Source organism: Anolis carolinensis, chromosome 1, assembly GCF_035594765.1.
Source record: "Anolis carolinensis isolate JA03-04 chromosome 1, rAnoCar3.1.pri, whole genome shotgun sequence".
NCBI classification, from domain to species: Eukaryota; Metazoa; Chordata; class Lepidosauria; order Squamata; family Dactyloidae; genus Anolis; species Anolis carolinensis.
In genome coordinates this window covers 116,972,944-116,989,643 of record NC_085841.1, presented here as the reverse complement: position 1 = coordinate 116,989,643, position 16,700 = coordinate 116,972,944, and the positions used below count along the sequence as shown (strand labels likewise).

At 42.8% G+C, this 16,700-nt stretch overlaps 1 protein-coding gene across 4 annotated transcripts in view; it reads right to left on the bottom strand.

Moving 5' to 3' along the window:
* Nucleotides 1-15,770, bottom strand: part of cep162 (centrosomal protein 162) — a 65,791-nt gene extending 50,021 nt beyond the window's left edge. For 3 of the 4 annotated variants that reach the window (XM_062981102.1, XM_062981112.1, XM_062981110.1), the window contains exons 1-2: nt 15,621-15,770; nt 1,317-1,409 (exon numbers count right to left, since the gene is read on the bottom strand). In XM_062981102.1, coding sequence (XP_062837172.1) covers nt 1,317-1,376 — 60 coding nt within the window. In that variant the 5' untranslated portion in view covers nt 1,377-1,409; nt 15,621-15,770. The other variant, XM_016998143.2, reaches the window with a different exon arrangement.
* Between the last annotated feature and the right edge of the window lie 930 nt (nt 15,771-16,700).

Genomic DNA, 16,700 nt, shown 5'->3' with positions numbered 1-16,700 from the left:
TACAAATATTAATGCAACACCAGTGCCCCAAAACAACAGGGCTGGGAGCTACTGACAGGTGTTTGATGCAAGTTCTGTTCTCACTTGCTATTTCTTTTGTAACTAACTGCATCTCTGTTCAGCAAGTGGGACCTGGATGATGCTTATGGTCCTCAGAGTATTGTAACTGAGGAAACTGAAACCTCTCCAGATGCCGAGCCTGAGATCTGGAAATCTTCTATATCCAGGCATCTTGTCAACTTCAAATAGTAAAGTAACAGCTGGGGAAGAAAACACTCATAGAAAAATTGCCATTAAAGGTCCCTGATATATCAATTGTCTGATCACTACAATAAAAAGAAATACAGAAAATGAAAAGAATCTCTGTCTTCTTAATTGTATCTTTTCAGTGCTGGTTTGATGAACAGGAGAACTATATATGGCTTTGCAAAAATATCACAAACATAAAACAGCTGGATATAGTCAGATATGGGTTCAAGTAACATTGCTTCTTATTAGTACATTAACAATAATACATGTAATAAAACACTTTAAAATCAATATGCTATGTTAATTAAATCTGGTTCGTTCATTAATGATGTGCACCATTAAGAATTTCTGCGCCATGTCCAGCAATGATGTGGTGAGGATGAAATGCTATGTCATCACCACTGTACGTGCTTTACAGTAGAACATAAAATGTAAACTGGAAAATGTATACTCTTTCACAAAATCAGATCATTCCATTTACTTGCCCCTACTATGCAGAGGCTAGCTGCATTAATCTCTCTGAAACACTGTACTAATATTTTACTGAAGTATCTGCAGAACACTTGAAGAGGTGATAGGACCCTTACTTGGCCCATTATATAGGCAGACTTTTCCATTTAAACATAAAACACTACACAGACAGTCCCCATCCGATTTACAAACAACTCAGAGTTAATAACAGCGGTGAGACAACAGAAAGTGAGAAAAATCTACCACTCGGAAAGGAAATCCACTCCTGAAAGTGTTATCATGGGGAAAAGGGGTCTGCACTGAAGCTTTCTCACCAATCCTTGTTTCCACAACAAGCAATTTTTTTTCAAAATCCTATTCTCAAAGGGACAGAAAGTGAGGTGAAATCTTCTGAACAGGGGCACAGAACAGCAAAACAAACACCACAGGCAGTGTTAACCCTTCTCTATGCTATCCAAAGTTTAAAAAGATATATTTTTGGCTGGAGTTACACTTAAAAATATACCATACAAATTTAACTTAAGAACAAACCTACAGAATCTATCTTGTTTGTAACTTGGGGACTGCCTGTATACTCCATAAAAAACACAATTTACCTCTTTCAAAAACTGTTCAAACTGTTCATCTAAGTCTTCTTTCGAAAATCTGTGAGCCATGGTCAGTCACTGGGTATGAAAACTTCTAAATTACTAAAATAACAAAGTAAACATTAAAGGGAAAAAGGAAAACAAGTAATTATTACATTTAGTACATGATTTTTCTAGTCATTATTCTCTAATATACTCTTTGAATACACTGTTCAACACAAAGCTTCTAATAATAATAATAATAATAATAATAAAACTTTATTTATACCCCGCCACCATCTCCCCTATGGGGACTCGGGGCGGCTAGAGAGATAGTGACAAGGCGAGAACAAGAGGGAGACTGGACTATGGATAGCCATTTTGCTTACCTATTGAAAATTTCAACATTTAAACTCAGATCTAAACTATGCAGCCTTTGTGAAAGCTTGAATACAGTCCATGTAAGGATTTTCAATTTCTGAAGCAGTTATAGCCAGATCCACATCTCTAAAATAGATGCTCTTTGTAAAGAAGGCTCTTACCCTTGAGGTAGACTGAAAATTCCTTAGGATGCAAACATGCATTTTATTTAAATTATTCTGTGAATATATATGTTGGTGACAAAAAGGGAGTAGTAAGAAGCCACTCACTTCAATCAACACCATGGAAATAATTTATAGATTGGTACCATATTTTATAATACTGTGCTGCTTGGATATGTCTTCCATTCATTTCCAATATGTTTTTGCACAGATCTGTAAATCGTGAAAATACTGCATACTATTGAGTTACAGCAGCTTTCATTATTACATATATAGACATATTGACACATGTACTGTGTCCCTAACAGTACTTCTCAGTCTGTTCCTCAGCTAAAACAAATGGATAGATATAACTAAAACTACGGTCTTAAAACAGTTCAGGAGTCTTCGAAGTGTACTATATTAATAAAAAGTAAATGAGTGATTCCCCATATTAATCTACAATATGATATTTTAAAACACGTTAAATCTGACAAATGCCTATACAAAACATTCTACAAAACAATTTTTGCAGTTCATTACCAAGAATAATGTCCATGTCCTCTTGTTCATCTGGAACTGACACAAGATACTAATAGCACATTATACAGCAACTGTTATGATTGAGCCTCATGGCTCTGTTACTGACAGACGTGGGCGTAAGACTCCTCGGGAGTCAGATACTCTCGAGGAGCGAGAGAGAAAAAGACTGCGAGACATATTTGCAGCACCATCTGACGAAGAATCTTTCGAAGGGTTTACGGAGAGAATGGAGGAGGGGCTGGTTAGCTCAGAGGAGGATGAGATGGATTGGACTCGGGTAAGGGAGGAATTGGGGGCCACTGGCCATGATGGGGCAGAAGATGAATGGGGACCTTCAGGATTAGACCCATGGCTTAGCTGGAGGGATGGGACGGGATCCACAGCTGGAGATGCTGTTGGGCGTAGTCAGAGGTGTTCCAGCTCTGACGAGGAAAGTGATGAGGAAACGCCCGGGTTAAGGAGGACAGCTGACAGTGATGAAGATTTGTAACTGGCATAAAATGGGGCTTGGGAGCAATTGCAAATTGCGTCAGGCAAGGTAATCTGGGCAAACGCTTGGGATCCGTGTGTGTGTGGGACGCTTCCCTGAAGACTTGTGTACTTTCCTGTGCTGAGACGTAAGTTGATTGGAATCCAGGGTCAGACGGCGGGAGGGATTGTGTGGGCATTTGTTTGTGCAAACCTGTGCTTACTCTTATTAGCTTGACCTTCCGTCGTCTTTCTGACGGACGCCATCTCCTGCTTTGAGAACCCGGACTGAACTGACCACGGCTTGTCTTCCCCCCTTCTTGGACTTGGAAAAACTACAAACGTCTGCTTCTGGCTTTGATCTACGGAACGGAACTGGTCTACTCTACTTCTACAATCCTTGGCTGAATTGCTCGTGTTGGAGATCCTGTCTACTGTGTGTGTGTGGGAGCGACGCAAGTTACTCTAAGCACAGTGCTGGCAGCAGAGAGGAATCTGCTGCCAATTAGTTGCATTCTTTGTATCTTTTGTTCCTTGGCTTTCGTTCTGTTAATACCTAGGCTGAAGCAAGCAGTTTGTTTTTACCCGGATTAAACTCCGGTTTAATCCGGTTTATCTTTTGAACATTTACTTTTGTCCCCTTTTTGCTCCTAAAGGCAAAAATTGCCTGGCCCTTGTGTTTTTACGGGCATTTTTGAGTTCTGTAATCTAATAAACTCTGTTACTTTGAATCTTGTGGCGTTCTGTCCTTGACAGATTGCCTGACGCCCATAAAAAGTTTATTGCAGCAATAAACCCGTCAGGAAGACGATGGATGAGTTAAGAGCCAAAGTAGACCAATTGCAAACGGCCTTTACCGTAAGCCAAACAGCTTTTGCTGTGAAAGGACATGTTTTGACTCCTGAACGCTTTGACGGAACCAGGTGCAAGTTGCCAACCTTTTTGGCACAAGTGGAGCTTTATTTTTCCCAGCTCAGTGCTCATGCTTTTCCTACTGACACTAGCAAGGTGGCTTTTATTTTGAGTTTGTTGACCGGTCCCGCAGGACAATGGGCCACTAATTTAATTTTGGGAAATGACCCAGTCAAGGACAATTTGAATAATTTCAAAAAGTTGTTAACTGATACTTTTGGGGATCCTCTCCGCACGGAGAACGCTGGGTGGGCTCTGTATCGGTTGAAACAGGGAAAGGGGACTGTTTTGGATTACTTAAATAAGTTTAACCTGTATCGCCACCAGCTGGATTGGGGGGAGAATGCATTCATGCTTTTATTTACTGCCGGGTTAAGTGATATGCTCCAGGATGAATTAGCACGCTTGGAGCCGGCTGAAAGCTGGGACGCCTTAGTAGCTAAGGTGCTGCGTTTAGACGCAAGGTTCGAGGCTCGTAAACACTCAAAAGCAATGTGTGCGCCACCCATGCATGTAACCAGGGCACCTGTGGTGATGGGGGAAGAGCCCATGGAGCTTGGGGTCTTTAAAAAACTGTCTACAGAGGAAAAGAGCCGTAGGAGGCAGCTGGGCTTGTGTTTGTACTGTGGGAATGCTGGGCATTTTGCCAAAAATTGTAATGTGAAACCTTCCCAGCTTTCGGGAAAAGGCCAGCCCTAGTGCGACGTGAGTCCAACGCACTAGGGCTCCTCAAGCAGTCAACTGAGGGGAGGAAGCATGTTTTCGTACCCATTACATTATCTGTTGGGGGAAGGGAACTTGTTTCTACTCTGGCACTGCTGGACTCAGGAGCTACGGTCTCCTATGTAGATATTGAGTTTGCTAAGAAGCATGGCATTCCTAGAGTGCGCAAGGCATGCGACGTGTGGGTGGAGGGAGCAGATGGGAGACTGCTGGAGACTGGGGTGATTAACCAGGAAACCTCAGCAGTAACGTGGGAGGTGCAGGGAGTAACGGGAACGTTTGTGTGGGATATTACGAGCTTGCCTCGATATGATGTGATCCTGGGGATGGATTGGCTAGCTGTAGTAAACCCACAAGTGGATTGGGCAACACGTAAAGTGATCTTAAAGAGGCAGGATTGTTGCACTCTAAACGTTACTCATGCTGATATGGAGGGAGTGCCTGCTGAGTATGGGGAATTCTCTGATGTATTTTGTAAAAGAGAAGCGGACAAATTACCACCGCACAGGCCATATGATTGCGCCATCAAGTTGGCAGAAGGTGCGAAACTGCCAGCAGGGAGGCTGTATGCCTTGACTGTACCGGAAAGGCAAGCTTTGCGGGAGTTTTTAGATGAAAATTTAGCCAAGGGGTTTATTCGCCCATCTAGTTCTCCAACTGCGGCACCAGTATTCTTTGTAGCCAAAAAGACTGGGGAACTTAGGCTGGTCTGCGACTATCGGATCCTAAACAAATACACCATTCGGGATAGGTACCCGCTCCCTTTAATCTCGGAACTGTTATCAAGGGTGCAAGGGGCTAAGGTCTTTACCAAGCTTGACCTGCGGGGGGCCTATAACTTAATCCGTATACGGGAAGGGGATGAATGGAAGACGGCATTTAACACGTGTTTCGGATGCCACGAGTTCCGAGTCATGCCTTTTGGGCTTTGTAATGCTCCTGCGGTCTTCCAGAGGTTCATGAACGATGTGTTCAGGGACCTAATTGACCAATTTTTAGTGATTTATTTGGATGATATCTTGATTTTTTCTAAGGACGAGAAAGAACATCGTCAACATGTCAAGCAGGTTCTGCACCGACTGCGGGCTAATGGGCTTTTCGCCAAGGCTTCCAAATGCGTCTTTCATGTGCCTGAAGTGGAGTTCCTAGGTCATGTAGTGTCAGGTAGGGAACTTAAAATGGACCCACATAAGGTTGACGCCGTCAACTCATGGCAGGAGCTGAAAACTAAGAAGGATGTACAAAGGTTCTTAGGTTTTGCTAATTACTACCGGGAGTTTATTCCGAATTTTGCAAAGCTCACGGTACCTTTGACGCAGCTTCTGCGCAAGAAACAGCCATTTGTGTGGGGGCGGGAAGCTCACGAGGCGTTTCTACAACTTAAGTCTAGTTTTCAATCGGACAACATACTAACCCATCCTGATGTTGACAAACCGTTCGTGGTAGAAACGGACGCTTCTAGCTACGCGTTGGGGGCTGTATTGTCTCAGAAGGATTCCTCAGGGACCTTGCGTCCCTGTGGATTTTACTCGCGGCAACTAACACCCTTCGAGCAGAACTATACCATATGGGAGAAGGAGTTGTTGGCGATTAAGGTGGCGTTTGAGGTGTGGCGGCACTGGCTTGAAGGGGCACGGCACCAGATCGTGGTCAGATCTGATCACAAGAATTTAGAGCACTTGCAAACAGCAAAGAAGTTAAACCAGCGTCAAATCCGATGGGCTTTGTTTTTCTCCAGGTTTAACTTCAAGGTGCAGTTCGTAGAGGGGAAGGCAAACTTGCGGGCCGATGCTTTATCCCGCAAGCCGGAGTTTAAGACCAATGAGCAGGTTGTATGTCAGACCATCTTGCCTACTGCCTCTCTGTGTGTTGTAGATAATGAGCTCGGGTTACATGACCAGATCCTTGAGGCTCAGAGGGATGATGTGTGGACACAGGAGCAACTGATGTTGCTCTCAGCAGGTAACCGTACCATACTGCCGCATCTACAAGATCAAGACGGAGTATTGGTACGCAGGGGGCAGGTCTACGTACCAGTGGGGGCCCTCAGGTTGGAGGTGATTAGAGCCCACCATGACGAACCCATGGCTGGGCACTTTGGCAGGTTCAAGACCGTGCAGCTCATTACCAGGAGCTATTGGTGGCCAAAGATGCGGCAAGACATTCTGCGCTTTTGTGACAGCTGCGCCGTTTGCCAGCAGAGTAAGACGCCTGTTGGGCGCCCTAGAGGGTTGTTGTCGTCTTTACCTGTTCCGGACAGGCCATGGCAAATCATTTCCATGGATTTCATTTCAGATTTGCCTAAGTCTGGGGGTTATACTTGTATTTGGGTGGTGGTGGATTTATTTAGTAAACTGGCTCATTTTATTCCTTGTTCAACCATTCCGGCGGCCCCTACGTTGGCCTTACTATTTACTAAGCACATCTATCGTTTGCACGGAGCACCCGAGGTGATTATTTCAGATAGGGCTCCGCAATTTGTGTCACGCTTTTGGAAACATTTCCATGAGTGCTTGGGGACTAAGTTAAACGTTTCTTCAGCCTTTCATCCGCAAACGGATGGACAGTCGGAACGGGTTAATGGGCTTTTAGAGCAATATCTGCGTTGTTTTTGTTTAGATCAACCCACGGCTTGGGTGAAGTGGCTACCGGTGGCGGAATTTGCTTACAACAATGCGGTGCACACATCTAGTCAGCATACGCCGTTTGAGCTAACTTATGGTTTTCACCCACGGGGAGGTGTGGCGCCGTCGACCAATGTGGTCTCTTCGGACCCTGTGTACCGCTCTACGGAAATGGCTGCATTGCATGATGTTGCCCGTCGCTTACTGTTGGAAGCTAAGGCAACGCAGAAGACTCAGGCTGACCGCCACAGGCAGGCAGGGGAGGAGTTGGAAGAAGGGGATTTGGTGTGGTTATCTTCCAAACATATTAAACAGGCTGGGGGAAAGTTTGCGCCTCGGTATTTGGGTCCCTTTCCTATCGTTAAAAAGATTTCTTCCGTTGCGTTTCGTTTGCGTTTACCGTCTAGTTTAAAGGTCCATCCAGTCTTTCATCGTTCGCTGTTGAAACTTGATACCTCTAGTCGTCGTGGTGCTATAGCGGAGGGTATCACTGCCACTTCTCCGCCATCGGGGGAGGAGGCCTTTGTGAGAGGGGATAGTGTTATGATTGAGCCTCATGGCTCTGTTACTGACAGACGTGGGCGTAAGACTCCTCGGGAGTCAGATACTCTCGAGGAGCGAGAGAGAAAAAGACTGCGAGACATATTTGCAGCACCATCTGATGAAGAATCTTTCGAAGGGTTTACGGAGAGAATGGAGGAGGGGCTGGTTAGCTCAGAGGAGGATGAGATGGATTGGACTCGGGTAAGGGAGGAATTGGGGGCCACTGGCCATGATGGGGCAGAAGATGAATGGGGACCTTCAGGATTAGACCCATGGCTTAGCTGGAGGGATGGGACGGGATCCACAGCTGGAGATGCTGTTGGGCGTAGTCAGAGGTGTTCCAGCTCTGACGAGGAAAGTGATGAGGAAACGCCCGGGTTAAGGAGGACAGCTGACAGTGATGAAGATTTGTAACTGGCATAAAATGGGGCTTGGGAGCAATTGCAAATTGCGTCAGGCAAGGTAATCTGGGCAAACGCTTGGGATCCGTGTGTGTGTGGGACGCTTCCCTGAAGACTTGTGTACTTTCCTGTGCTGAGACGTAAGTTGATTGGAATCCAGGGTCAGACGGCGGGAGGGATTGTGTGGGCATTTGTTTGTGCAAACCTGTGCTTACTCTTATTAGCTTGACCTTCCGTCGTCTTTCTGACGGACGCCATCTCCTGCTTTGAGAACCCGGACTGAACTGACCACGGCTTGTCTTCCCCCCTTCTTGGACTTGGAAAAACTACAAACGTCTGCTTCTGGCTTTGATCTACGGAACGGAACTGGTCTACTCTACTTCTACAATCCTTGGCTGAATTGCTCGTGTTGGAGATCCTGTCTACTGTGTGTGTGTGGGAGCGACGCAAGTTACTCTAAGCACAGTGCTGGCAGCAGAGAGGAATCTGCTGCCAATTAGTTGCATTCTTTGTATCTTTTGTTCCTTGGCTTTCGTTCTGTTAATACCTAGGCTGAAGCAAGCAGTTTGTTTTTACCCGGATTAAACTCCGGTTTAATCCGGTTTATCTTTTGAACATTTACTTTTGTCCCCTTTTTGCTCCTAAAGGCAAAAATTGCCTGGCCCTTGTGTTTTTACGGGCATTTTTGAGTTCTGTAATCTAATAAACTCTGTTACTTTGAATCTTGTGGCGTTCTGTCCTTGACAGCAACAGGAAATAGTGCAAAGAACTGAATTAAATAGGATATTGTTATGTAATAAGCTCATGGAAAAAGTCTCAAAAACATGATAAGAAGATTACACATGTCACTTCTCATGACATGTAATCCAATCTGCCTTTTAGTACATAAAATACTGTTGTATTACTTTACTGATAATGTATAGAACTGTAGATAACAAGAAAATTATAGTTTGTTTGTTTGTTTTTTGCTTTTAAAAAAGGTTGCATTTAACTTTTTTCATTAGCTGTATGCATGCCTGGTGCAAATACCAGATACACATTTGACAGAAAATCTATAAAGTTGCACTTCCATTTTAAGCAAAATGCCTGAACCTTGCAGTCCTACTGAAATCAGTAAGATCAAGTCTTTTAAACTGAGTGGGTCTAGTCCTAAGCAGACCTGCATATAGATTTGATTATTGGGAATTACAGGTTATAAGAACTGCCTTAATTGATCAGATCAAACCAACAAGTCAAGCATTTCGTTTCTAACACTGGCAGTCAGAACTTGTTACCGAATGTATTGGACTTTGGGGTAATCTCTTGTCCTTTTTCCATGAAATCTAACATTTTTGGAATCCATTAACTATCCTGACTAACAGCTCTTGGTGAATCTACGTTTCATGAAATGTGTCTATTTTTGAAAGCTAATTATCCACATAATTTGGTAGTTGTTTTCAAAGATAAGTATGGACTGCAAACTGTACCATCCTAGGACTATAAGATGATGATGATGATGATGATGATAATGATGATAATAAATCTTTATTTGTACCGTGCCACCATCTCCCCGAAGGGACTAGGGGCTACTCACAGAAGCACTCCAAGTGCTGCATATAAACAATACATAAATATATACAGTGACATCAGTATAAAAACAACAACACATAAAATCACAGCTAATAAAATTGTAAAAATTATAAAATTTGATGCTAAGAAACATCATAGTGGTTTGAATATTGGACTATAACTCTGTCAACCAGGTTGAGACTGGGCAAGTCATATTCTCTCAGTTTCAGAGGAAGGCACAGGCAAATTCCCCCTCAGCATATCTTGCCAAGAAAGCTCTGATGACAGATATGTTTGTCCTACGGTCAGAAATGACCTGAAGGCACACAGCAACAACAACAACAACAACAACAACAGTGCTCACTCTTATCACTTTGGGTGAATGTGTCCCCAAGTAAAAATATTATTTCCTTTTTTAAACTTAAACCAAATAACTCGTATCACTGGATGTTAAGAAAAATGTTAAGAAAAAATGTTAAGAAAAAAGGGAAAATCTATTCATACTACCTATATTTTTTATTCAAACTGCTGTAGAGTCTTTCTTATCCAATGTTCTGGATTATCCAACTGAGTCTGCCTTTTAGTAGTCAATGTTTTGAGTCAATGTTTTTAATACATTGCGATATTTTGGTGATAAATTTGTAAATACAGTAATTGCTACATAACGTTGCCATGTATTGAACTGCTTTTTCTGTTGATTTGTTTTAAAACATGATGTTTTTGGTGCTTAATTTGTAAAATGCTAACATAATTTGATGTTTAATAGGCATTTCCTTAATCCCTCCTTATTATCCAACATTTTCGCTTATCTAACGTTCTGCCGGCTCTACTGTATTTGTAATTTTACCTTTAAAATTCTATTCATACTATTTATAATGTTATAAACTGGGTTATGTCCATACATGGCTCCTTTTCTCTGTGAAATAAAGGCTGAAAACCTTCAGCCCTTTGAAAGTAATATAGAAATTATGCCAACCCTCGTATTTTGCCCAGTTTGCTGTAGTATCTATTTTTCATTGATCAACAATGTATGCTGCATATAAATAAAGTGTATACATACTACTTTCGGATAGCACTTCTCTTCCTTTCTCAACTATGCTTAGCACTAATGATGTTCAATTCTTTGCTCTTTTGAGTTCCTATTGTGAGATTTTTGCCTTTTGGTGCTCTGAATTTTATTGCCCTGGATCCCTACTGCCTTCCACTACCTAACAGCAGCCACAGCTTTTAGCACTGTAAAAGCCAGTCTGGGACCTGAGATCCTCAGAAGAGAGCCTTTTCTCAGGTCTACTATAATCCTGGGAGAGAGGGTCTTCTTTCTCTGTGGTTCCCCCTTGACATTGGAACTCTTTTCCTAAGGAAGTCGCAACACCCACCCTGCTGGCTAGGGGGTGCCAGTCCTAGAGAGCCTTTTATCTTTTTAAATAGGCTTTTATTCAGATTTGAATTGTTTAATTATTGTAATTAGTTTAGTTCTATTTTAGTTTTTACAGTGGGCCCTCAGTATCCACTGGGGTTCGGGTCCAGAATCTCTAGTGGATACCTGGCATAGTAAAATAGTGATCCTTAGATAAAATCCCAAAATCAAGTTTTGCTTTTGGGATTTTTAAAAAATATTTTCAAGCCATGGATGGTTGGATCTTTGGATACAGCGGGATGATTGTACTTTTTGTGCAATACAAATATCTATCAATATTTGAAAAGGTCAAAATTTTTCCAATATACGGCTTATACCACCAATGCTCCCATTAAAAAAAAATAAATCCCCCATTTCCCCCACCTAAAAATTATAATCATAACATAAACAATTAAAAAGTTAAAATTAACTTCCCATCACCCACCTTAAAGACATAGAATGAAAATATCTTCACCCCACCACCTTAACTTAAAACATTTTTAATTATATCTCAATATTTTACTTAATCTTCAAACCTGCAAACATTTTTTACGTTCTGTTTTCTTTGAAAAGTTGACAGGTGATCTCTCATTTATCAAGCAAGATAAATTGGTTTATTTCTGCCAGCTCTAGAGCTTTTACAATTTAGTTTTCCTTTGAGAGTAGTTCTTTTTAGTTCATTTTTTCCATTTTAGACAATAAAGTAAATTTGCAGCTATCATCATATACAGTAGACTCTCAGTTAACCGGGAACAATGGAAATTATAATATCCCGGATACATGCATTTTATTGTTTTTACCAATAAGAGTAGGTTTTATGATGTTTTTAGAGTATTACATGACTTCACTATTACATAGTTTTAAACCTATGAGTGTAGTTTTTGAGTCATAATTAACTTGTTTATTGTGATTTAGTTTTTACATATTATTATTTATTTTTCTGATTTGCTGTTTAGAATTGACCTTTTCAGGATTATAGTGTGATTTTTATTACCTATATGTTTCATCCTTGTTGTATAGGAGCTCCCAGTAGCACAATGGGTTAAACACTTGTGCCAGTAGGACTGCTCACCGAAAGGTTGGTGGTTCGAACTCAGCCCCAACTTCCCATGCGGGGACGTGAGAGAAGCCTCCCACAGGATGGTAAAACATCCGAGCGTCCCCTGGGCAATATCCTTGTAGATGGCCAATTCTCTCACACCAGGAGTGACTTGCAGATTCTCAAGTCGCTTCTGACATGGAAAAAAAATCCTTATTGTAAGCCGCCCGAGTCCTCTTTGGGAGAGGGGACGAGATACAAATAAAGCTTAATAAGAACAACAACAACATTTTATTTATAGGCTGCCCTATCTCCCCGGGGGAGTTGGTTGAGTATTACTATTAATAATAGGCCTAATACTATAACCACACCATAAACTCTGTATGGACTTGATATTAATATTAATATTGAAATACAGTAATAAAACCAAAAAAGACCAGTACAGACAAATTTAACTTAAAGCAACACAGTATAAAAACAGCTTTTTAAAACTTTAAACTATTATTTCTCCGATTTTCTTCTGATTCCTTGACTTGTGGTAAACTGAGAGTCTACTGTATTTCATAAACTCTCTTGTGGCCTCGCGTCAGGCAATACATTTTTAAACAAAAAGCTTTAAACGGAAGGAAGAAATTACTGATAAGAACAATGTTTAGTTTGTTTCTGAGTCTGATACAAGGTGCTGGTTTTGACTTTGAAAGCCTCAAACGATTCAGGTCCAATTTACTTATCCGACAGCATCTCTTCATACCAACTTGCTCGGACCTTAAGATCATCAGGAGAGGTCCTACTTTCGCTTCCGCCACCGTGCAAAATACTGTTGGTGGTGATGAAAGGGCCTTCTCGGTGGCCGGTCTGAGGCTTCGGAATACCCTTTCCCTTGGAGAGCAAAATGGTGTCCTCCCTAACAGCATTCAAGCAACAACTAAAAACTTTCCTATTCAAACAAGTCTTCAATGAATAAACCTAAGCTGAAGTGACAAGAGGGTTAATCTTTACTGGGCAGCACAAAGTGCAACAAGACTTGACAAGATGCCATAATAATGTATATCATTTTAAAATGGTTATTTATGTTTTATTGATTGCTACTTATGTTTTATATCTATGTCTTTGATCGTTATTGATTTTGTACTGTATTTTAAACATATTGGAAGCCGCTTTGGGTCCCTTTGTGGGAGAAAAGCGGGATATAAAGATTTAAATATATGTGTGTGCGTGTGTGTGCGTGCAGTACTCCTTTAGTGTGCCTGCAAGTCTTTTCTTGGGACTCCAGACTTGGTAATGGTAGTCCACACCTTAGTCACAACCTGCTTTGACTACTGCAACGCTCTCTAGTTGGGACTGCCTTTGAAGGTAGTTTGGAAGCTTCAACTAGTGCAGAGTTCGGCAGCCAGGTTACTAGGGGCCAGGGGCTCTTTACAGGGAGAGAACCACTCCCACTGGCTGTCAGTCTGCTTCCGGGCTAAATACAAAGTGCTGGTTGTTACCTATAAAACCCTAACCGGTTTGGGTCCAGGCTATTTGACAAACCACATCTCCCTGTATAAACCACCTTCCCTATTGTGGTCAATGGAGGAGGCCCTGCTCTCAGTCCCACCCCCATCTCAACTACGGCTGGGGGGTATGAGAGAGGGAGTCTTCTCCGTGATTGCCCCTGCCTCTAGAACGCCTCCCTAAAGAAATAAAAATGCTCCCCTCCATCCTTTCCTTCAAAAAACTACTGAAAACACACCTATGCAGTTTAGCGTATGGAGGAGGATTAGGACATTGTAATGACAACCTAGGAGCCCCCTGTGGCGTAGTGGGTTAAACTGCTAAGCTGCTGAACTTTCTGTCTGAAAGGTCGGCAGTTTGAATCCGGGGAGCAGGATGAACTCCCACTGTTAGCCCTATCTTCTGCCAACCCAACAGTTTGAAAACATGCAAATATGAGTAGATCAACAAGTACCACTCCGGTAGGAAGATAACGGCACTCAATGCAGTCATGCCAGCCACATGACCTTGGAGGTGTCAACAGGTATCGGTTCATGAGCACCCCCCCCCCCCAAGGATTGGACACAAATAGACTTGATGTCAGGGGGAAAACCTTCATCTTTACTAAGGACAACCTTACTGGCACTTTGGCAATTTTACCTCGACCTTGCAGACTGCTATAAATCATTTTAAATTTTTTACTCATTTTTATGCATTTCAGTAGTGCTCGTTTTTATGGACCTTATATGTTTGTTTAGATCCCACCCCTACCCCACTCTTTAGTCCTAAAAGGCCTCTCAGGAGAGATATAGAGGCCCCGCCCCCTTCCCTAGCTCCGCCCTCTGTGTCCCAGCAAGTGCCTCAGGAGGTTTAGATTCTCAGCCCTGTCTTGGGCTCTTGGGAAGAAGCCATGCCCACTCCTCTAGCTCCGCCCCCGTGTCCTAATAGGTGCCATCACCACCCCCCTGGCTCGCTCCAGCGCCCACCGAGGGGTGGTAGCACCCACTTTGGGAATCACTGGTTTAGATAATTACATTATTTAAGTATTAATTTTATTTCCTTGTTTAATAATTTATGTGTTTATAATTACATTTACTTTGTACTGTTTTTTATTGTGTTTGTTCATTACAAATGGCAATGAATGTTTGCCTTTTTATTTGGAAGCCGCGCTGAGTCCTCTTGGGAGATATGGTGGCCTATAAATAAAGTATTATTATTATTTCTGACTACTATTAAGTCCCAATGAAAAGTTGGATCTAGTTTGATACAGGGTCTTTAAAGAACTCCCTATTCACCATTTAATTTAAATTGTCAATAGGGAGTTCTTTTTCAAACACCCTGTACTTTTTGTATGTTTTTAATGGTATGTTTAAAAAAAATTGTGGCCCCTTTGAGTCCCAAAGTAAAATATAAATATGTTGCTGTTGTTATTTTTCCAGGATGAAGCATTCCCATCCTTCTGCTGCTTTCAGCCCCTTGTTCAAATCATTTCTTAGAAAAGCAATTCATCATGGGGTTGTTGAAGACTTTCATGGTCGAAATCACTGGGTTGCTGTGAGTTTTCTGGGTTGTATGGCCATGTTCCAGAAGCATTATCTCCTGACATTTTGCCCACATCTATGGCAGGCAACCTCAGAGGTTGGGGAATTCCAATTTCAGACAGGGGAATTCCAGACAAGAAACAATCAGGGCCAGCTAATATCTCCTAACAAAAGATTCCCCCAGGCAGCAAGCAGCCAGGCTTCGAAGCTGCAAGGCTATTCAGTGCCAATCAAAGTGGCTAATTGCACCATTCGCATTTGCTTCAAGCTGACAAGAGTTCTTTCTCCCACCCTGGACATTCCACAGATATATAAACCCCACTTGCCTAGTTTCCAACAGATCTCACAACCTCTGAGGATGCGTCAGGAGAGAATGCTTCTGGAACATGGCCATACAGCCCGGAAAACTCACAGCAACCCGATTCACCATGGCTTTCCCCAATCTCGCTTTGCCCAGCCATCAATTTTCCCACAAATATTACCATCCACCTACTTTTTCGCAGGGCTGAGAAGCCGCAAGGGCATCCCACAGACCGAGCACCCACATTAGGGAACGAACTCGCTTTAGGAAGCCCACCCACCCCACTCCGGGTTTCACCTACCAGGCAAAATGAGAGTCAATGGGATTCTCGCCTGCTTTAGGCGTCAGCGCGCAGGTTTCCTAGGAAACGGAAAGAGACCTCGCTCGGCCACCATAGCGCGACTGGTTAATACGAGCCCCGTGACGTCACGCCGCCACAGCGCTGAGCGAGACTGCGTGGGCGGAGGAGCGCAAGAGCACGTTCGCTTCCTTCTGTCACGTGGTATAGCGATCCTCCTCTCCCGCCCCGCCCTCCGACACTCTCAACCAATCAAAATGCAGAGGGAGGTGTTCCCTGTCAGAATCAGCGCGGGAAAATGTCAAAGCTGGGAGGTTAATACTTAATACACACTTATCAACATGGGTTGTCTGCATCTGGATTGTCCTTGGAGGAAGGATTTTCATTACTGTTTCAATATACAGAGTTTATGATATGGAAGAGTATGGGGCATAGTTGCTGTGAGTTTTCCGGGCTGTATGGCCATGTTCCAGAAGCATTGTCTCCTGACGTTTCGCCTACATCTATGGCAGGCATCCTCAGAGGTTGTGAGGTCTAGGCAAGTGGGGTTTATATATCTGTGAGAGAAAGAATTCTTGTCTGTGGGAGGCAAGTGTGAATCTTGCAATTAATCACCTTGATTAGCATTGAATAGCTTTGTAGCTTCAAAACCTGGCTGCTTCCTGCCTGGAATTCCCCTGTTGTTGAGTGTTTCCTCTCACCACTGCAGGAGTCTACTATATACCATGCAGCTGTGGACAAGTCTACTAGAAACCACCAAACACAGCCATGCCCAAACAGGAATCAAGGAACATTAAAGGCAGGGGTCTCCACACTAAGACCCGGGGGCCAGATGCGTCCCTCCAGTGTCAGTGACCTGGCCCCCGCCCTCAGTTTTAGACTTAGGCTCGCCCAAAGTCTGAAATGACTTGAAGGCACACAACAACAACAATCCTACTTAACTTGACTATCTCATTGGCCAGAAGCAGGCTCACACTTCCCATTGAAATCCTGTTAGGTTTATACAGTATGTTGGTTAAAATTGTTTTTATTTTTAAATATTGTATTGTTCTTTCATTTACTAATACTGTGCTATGGTAATAA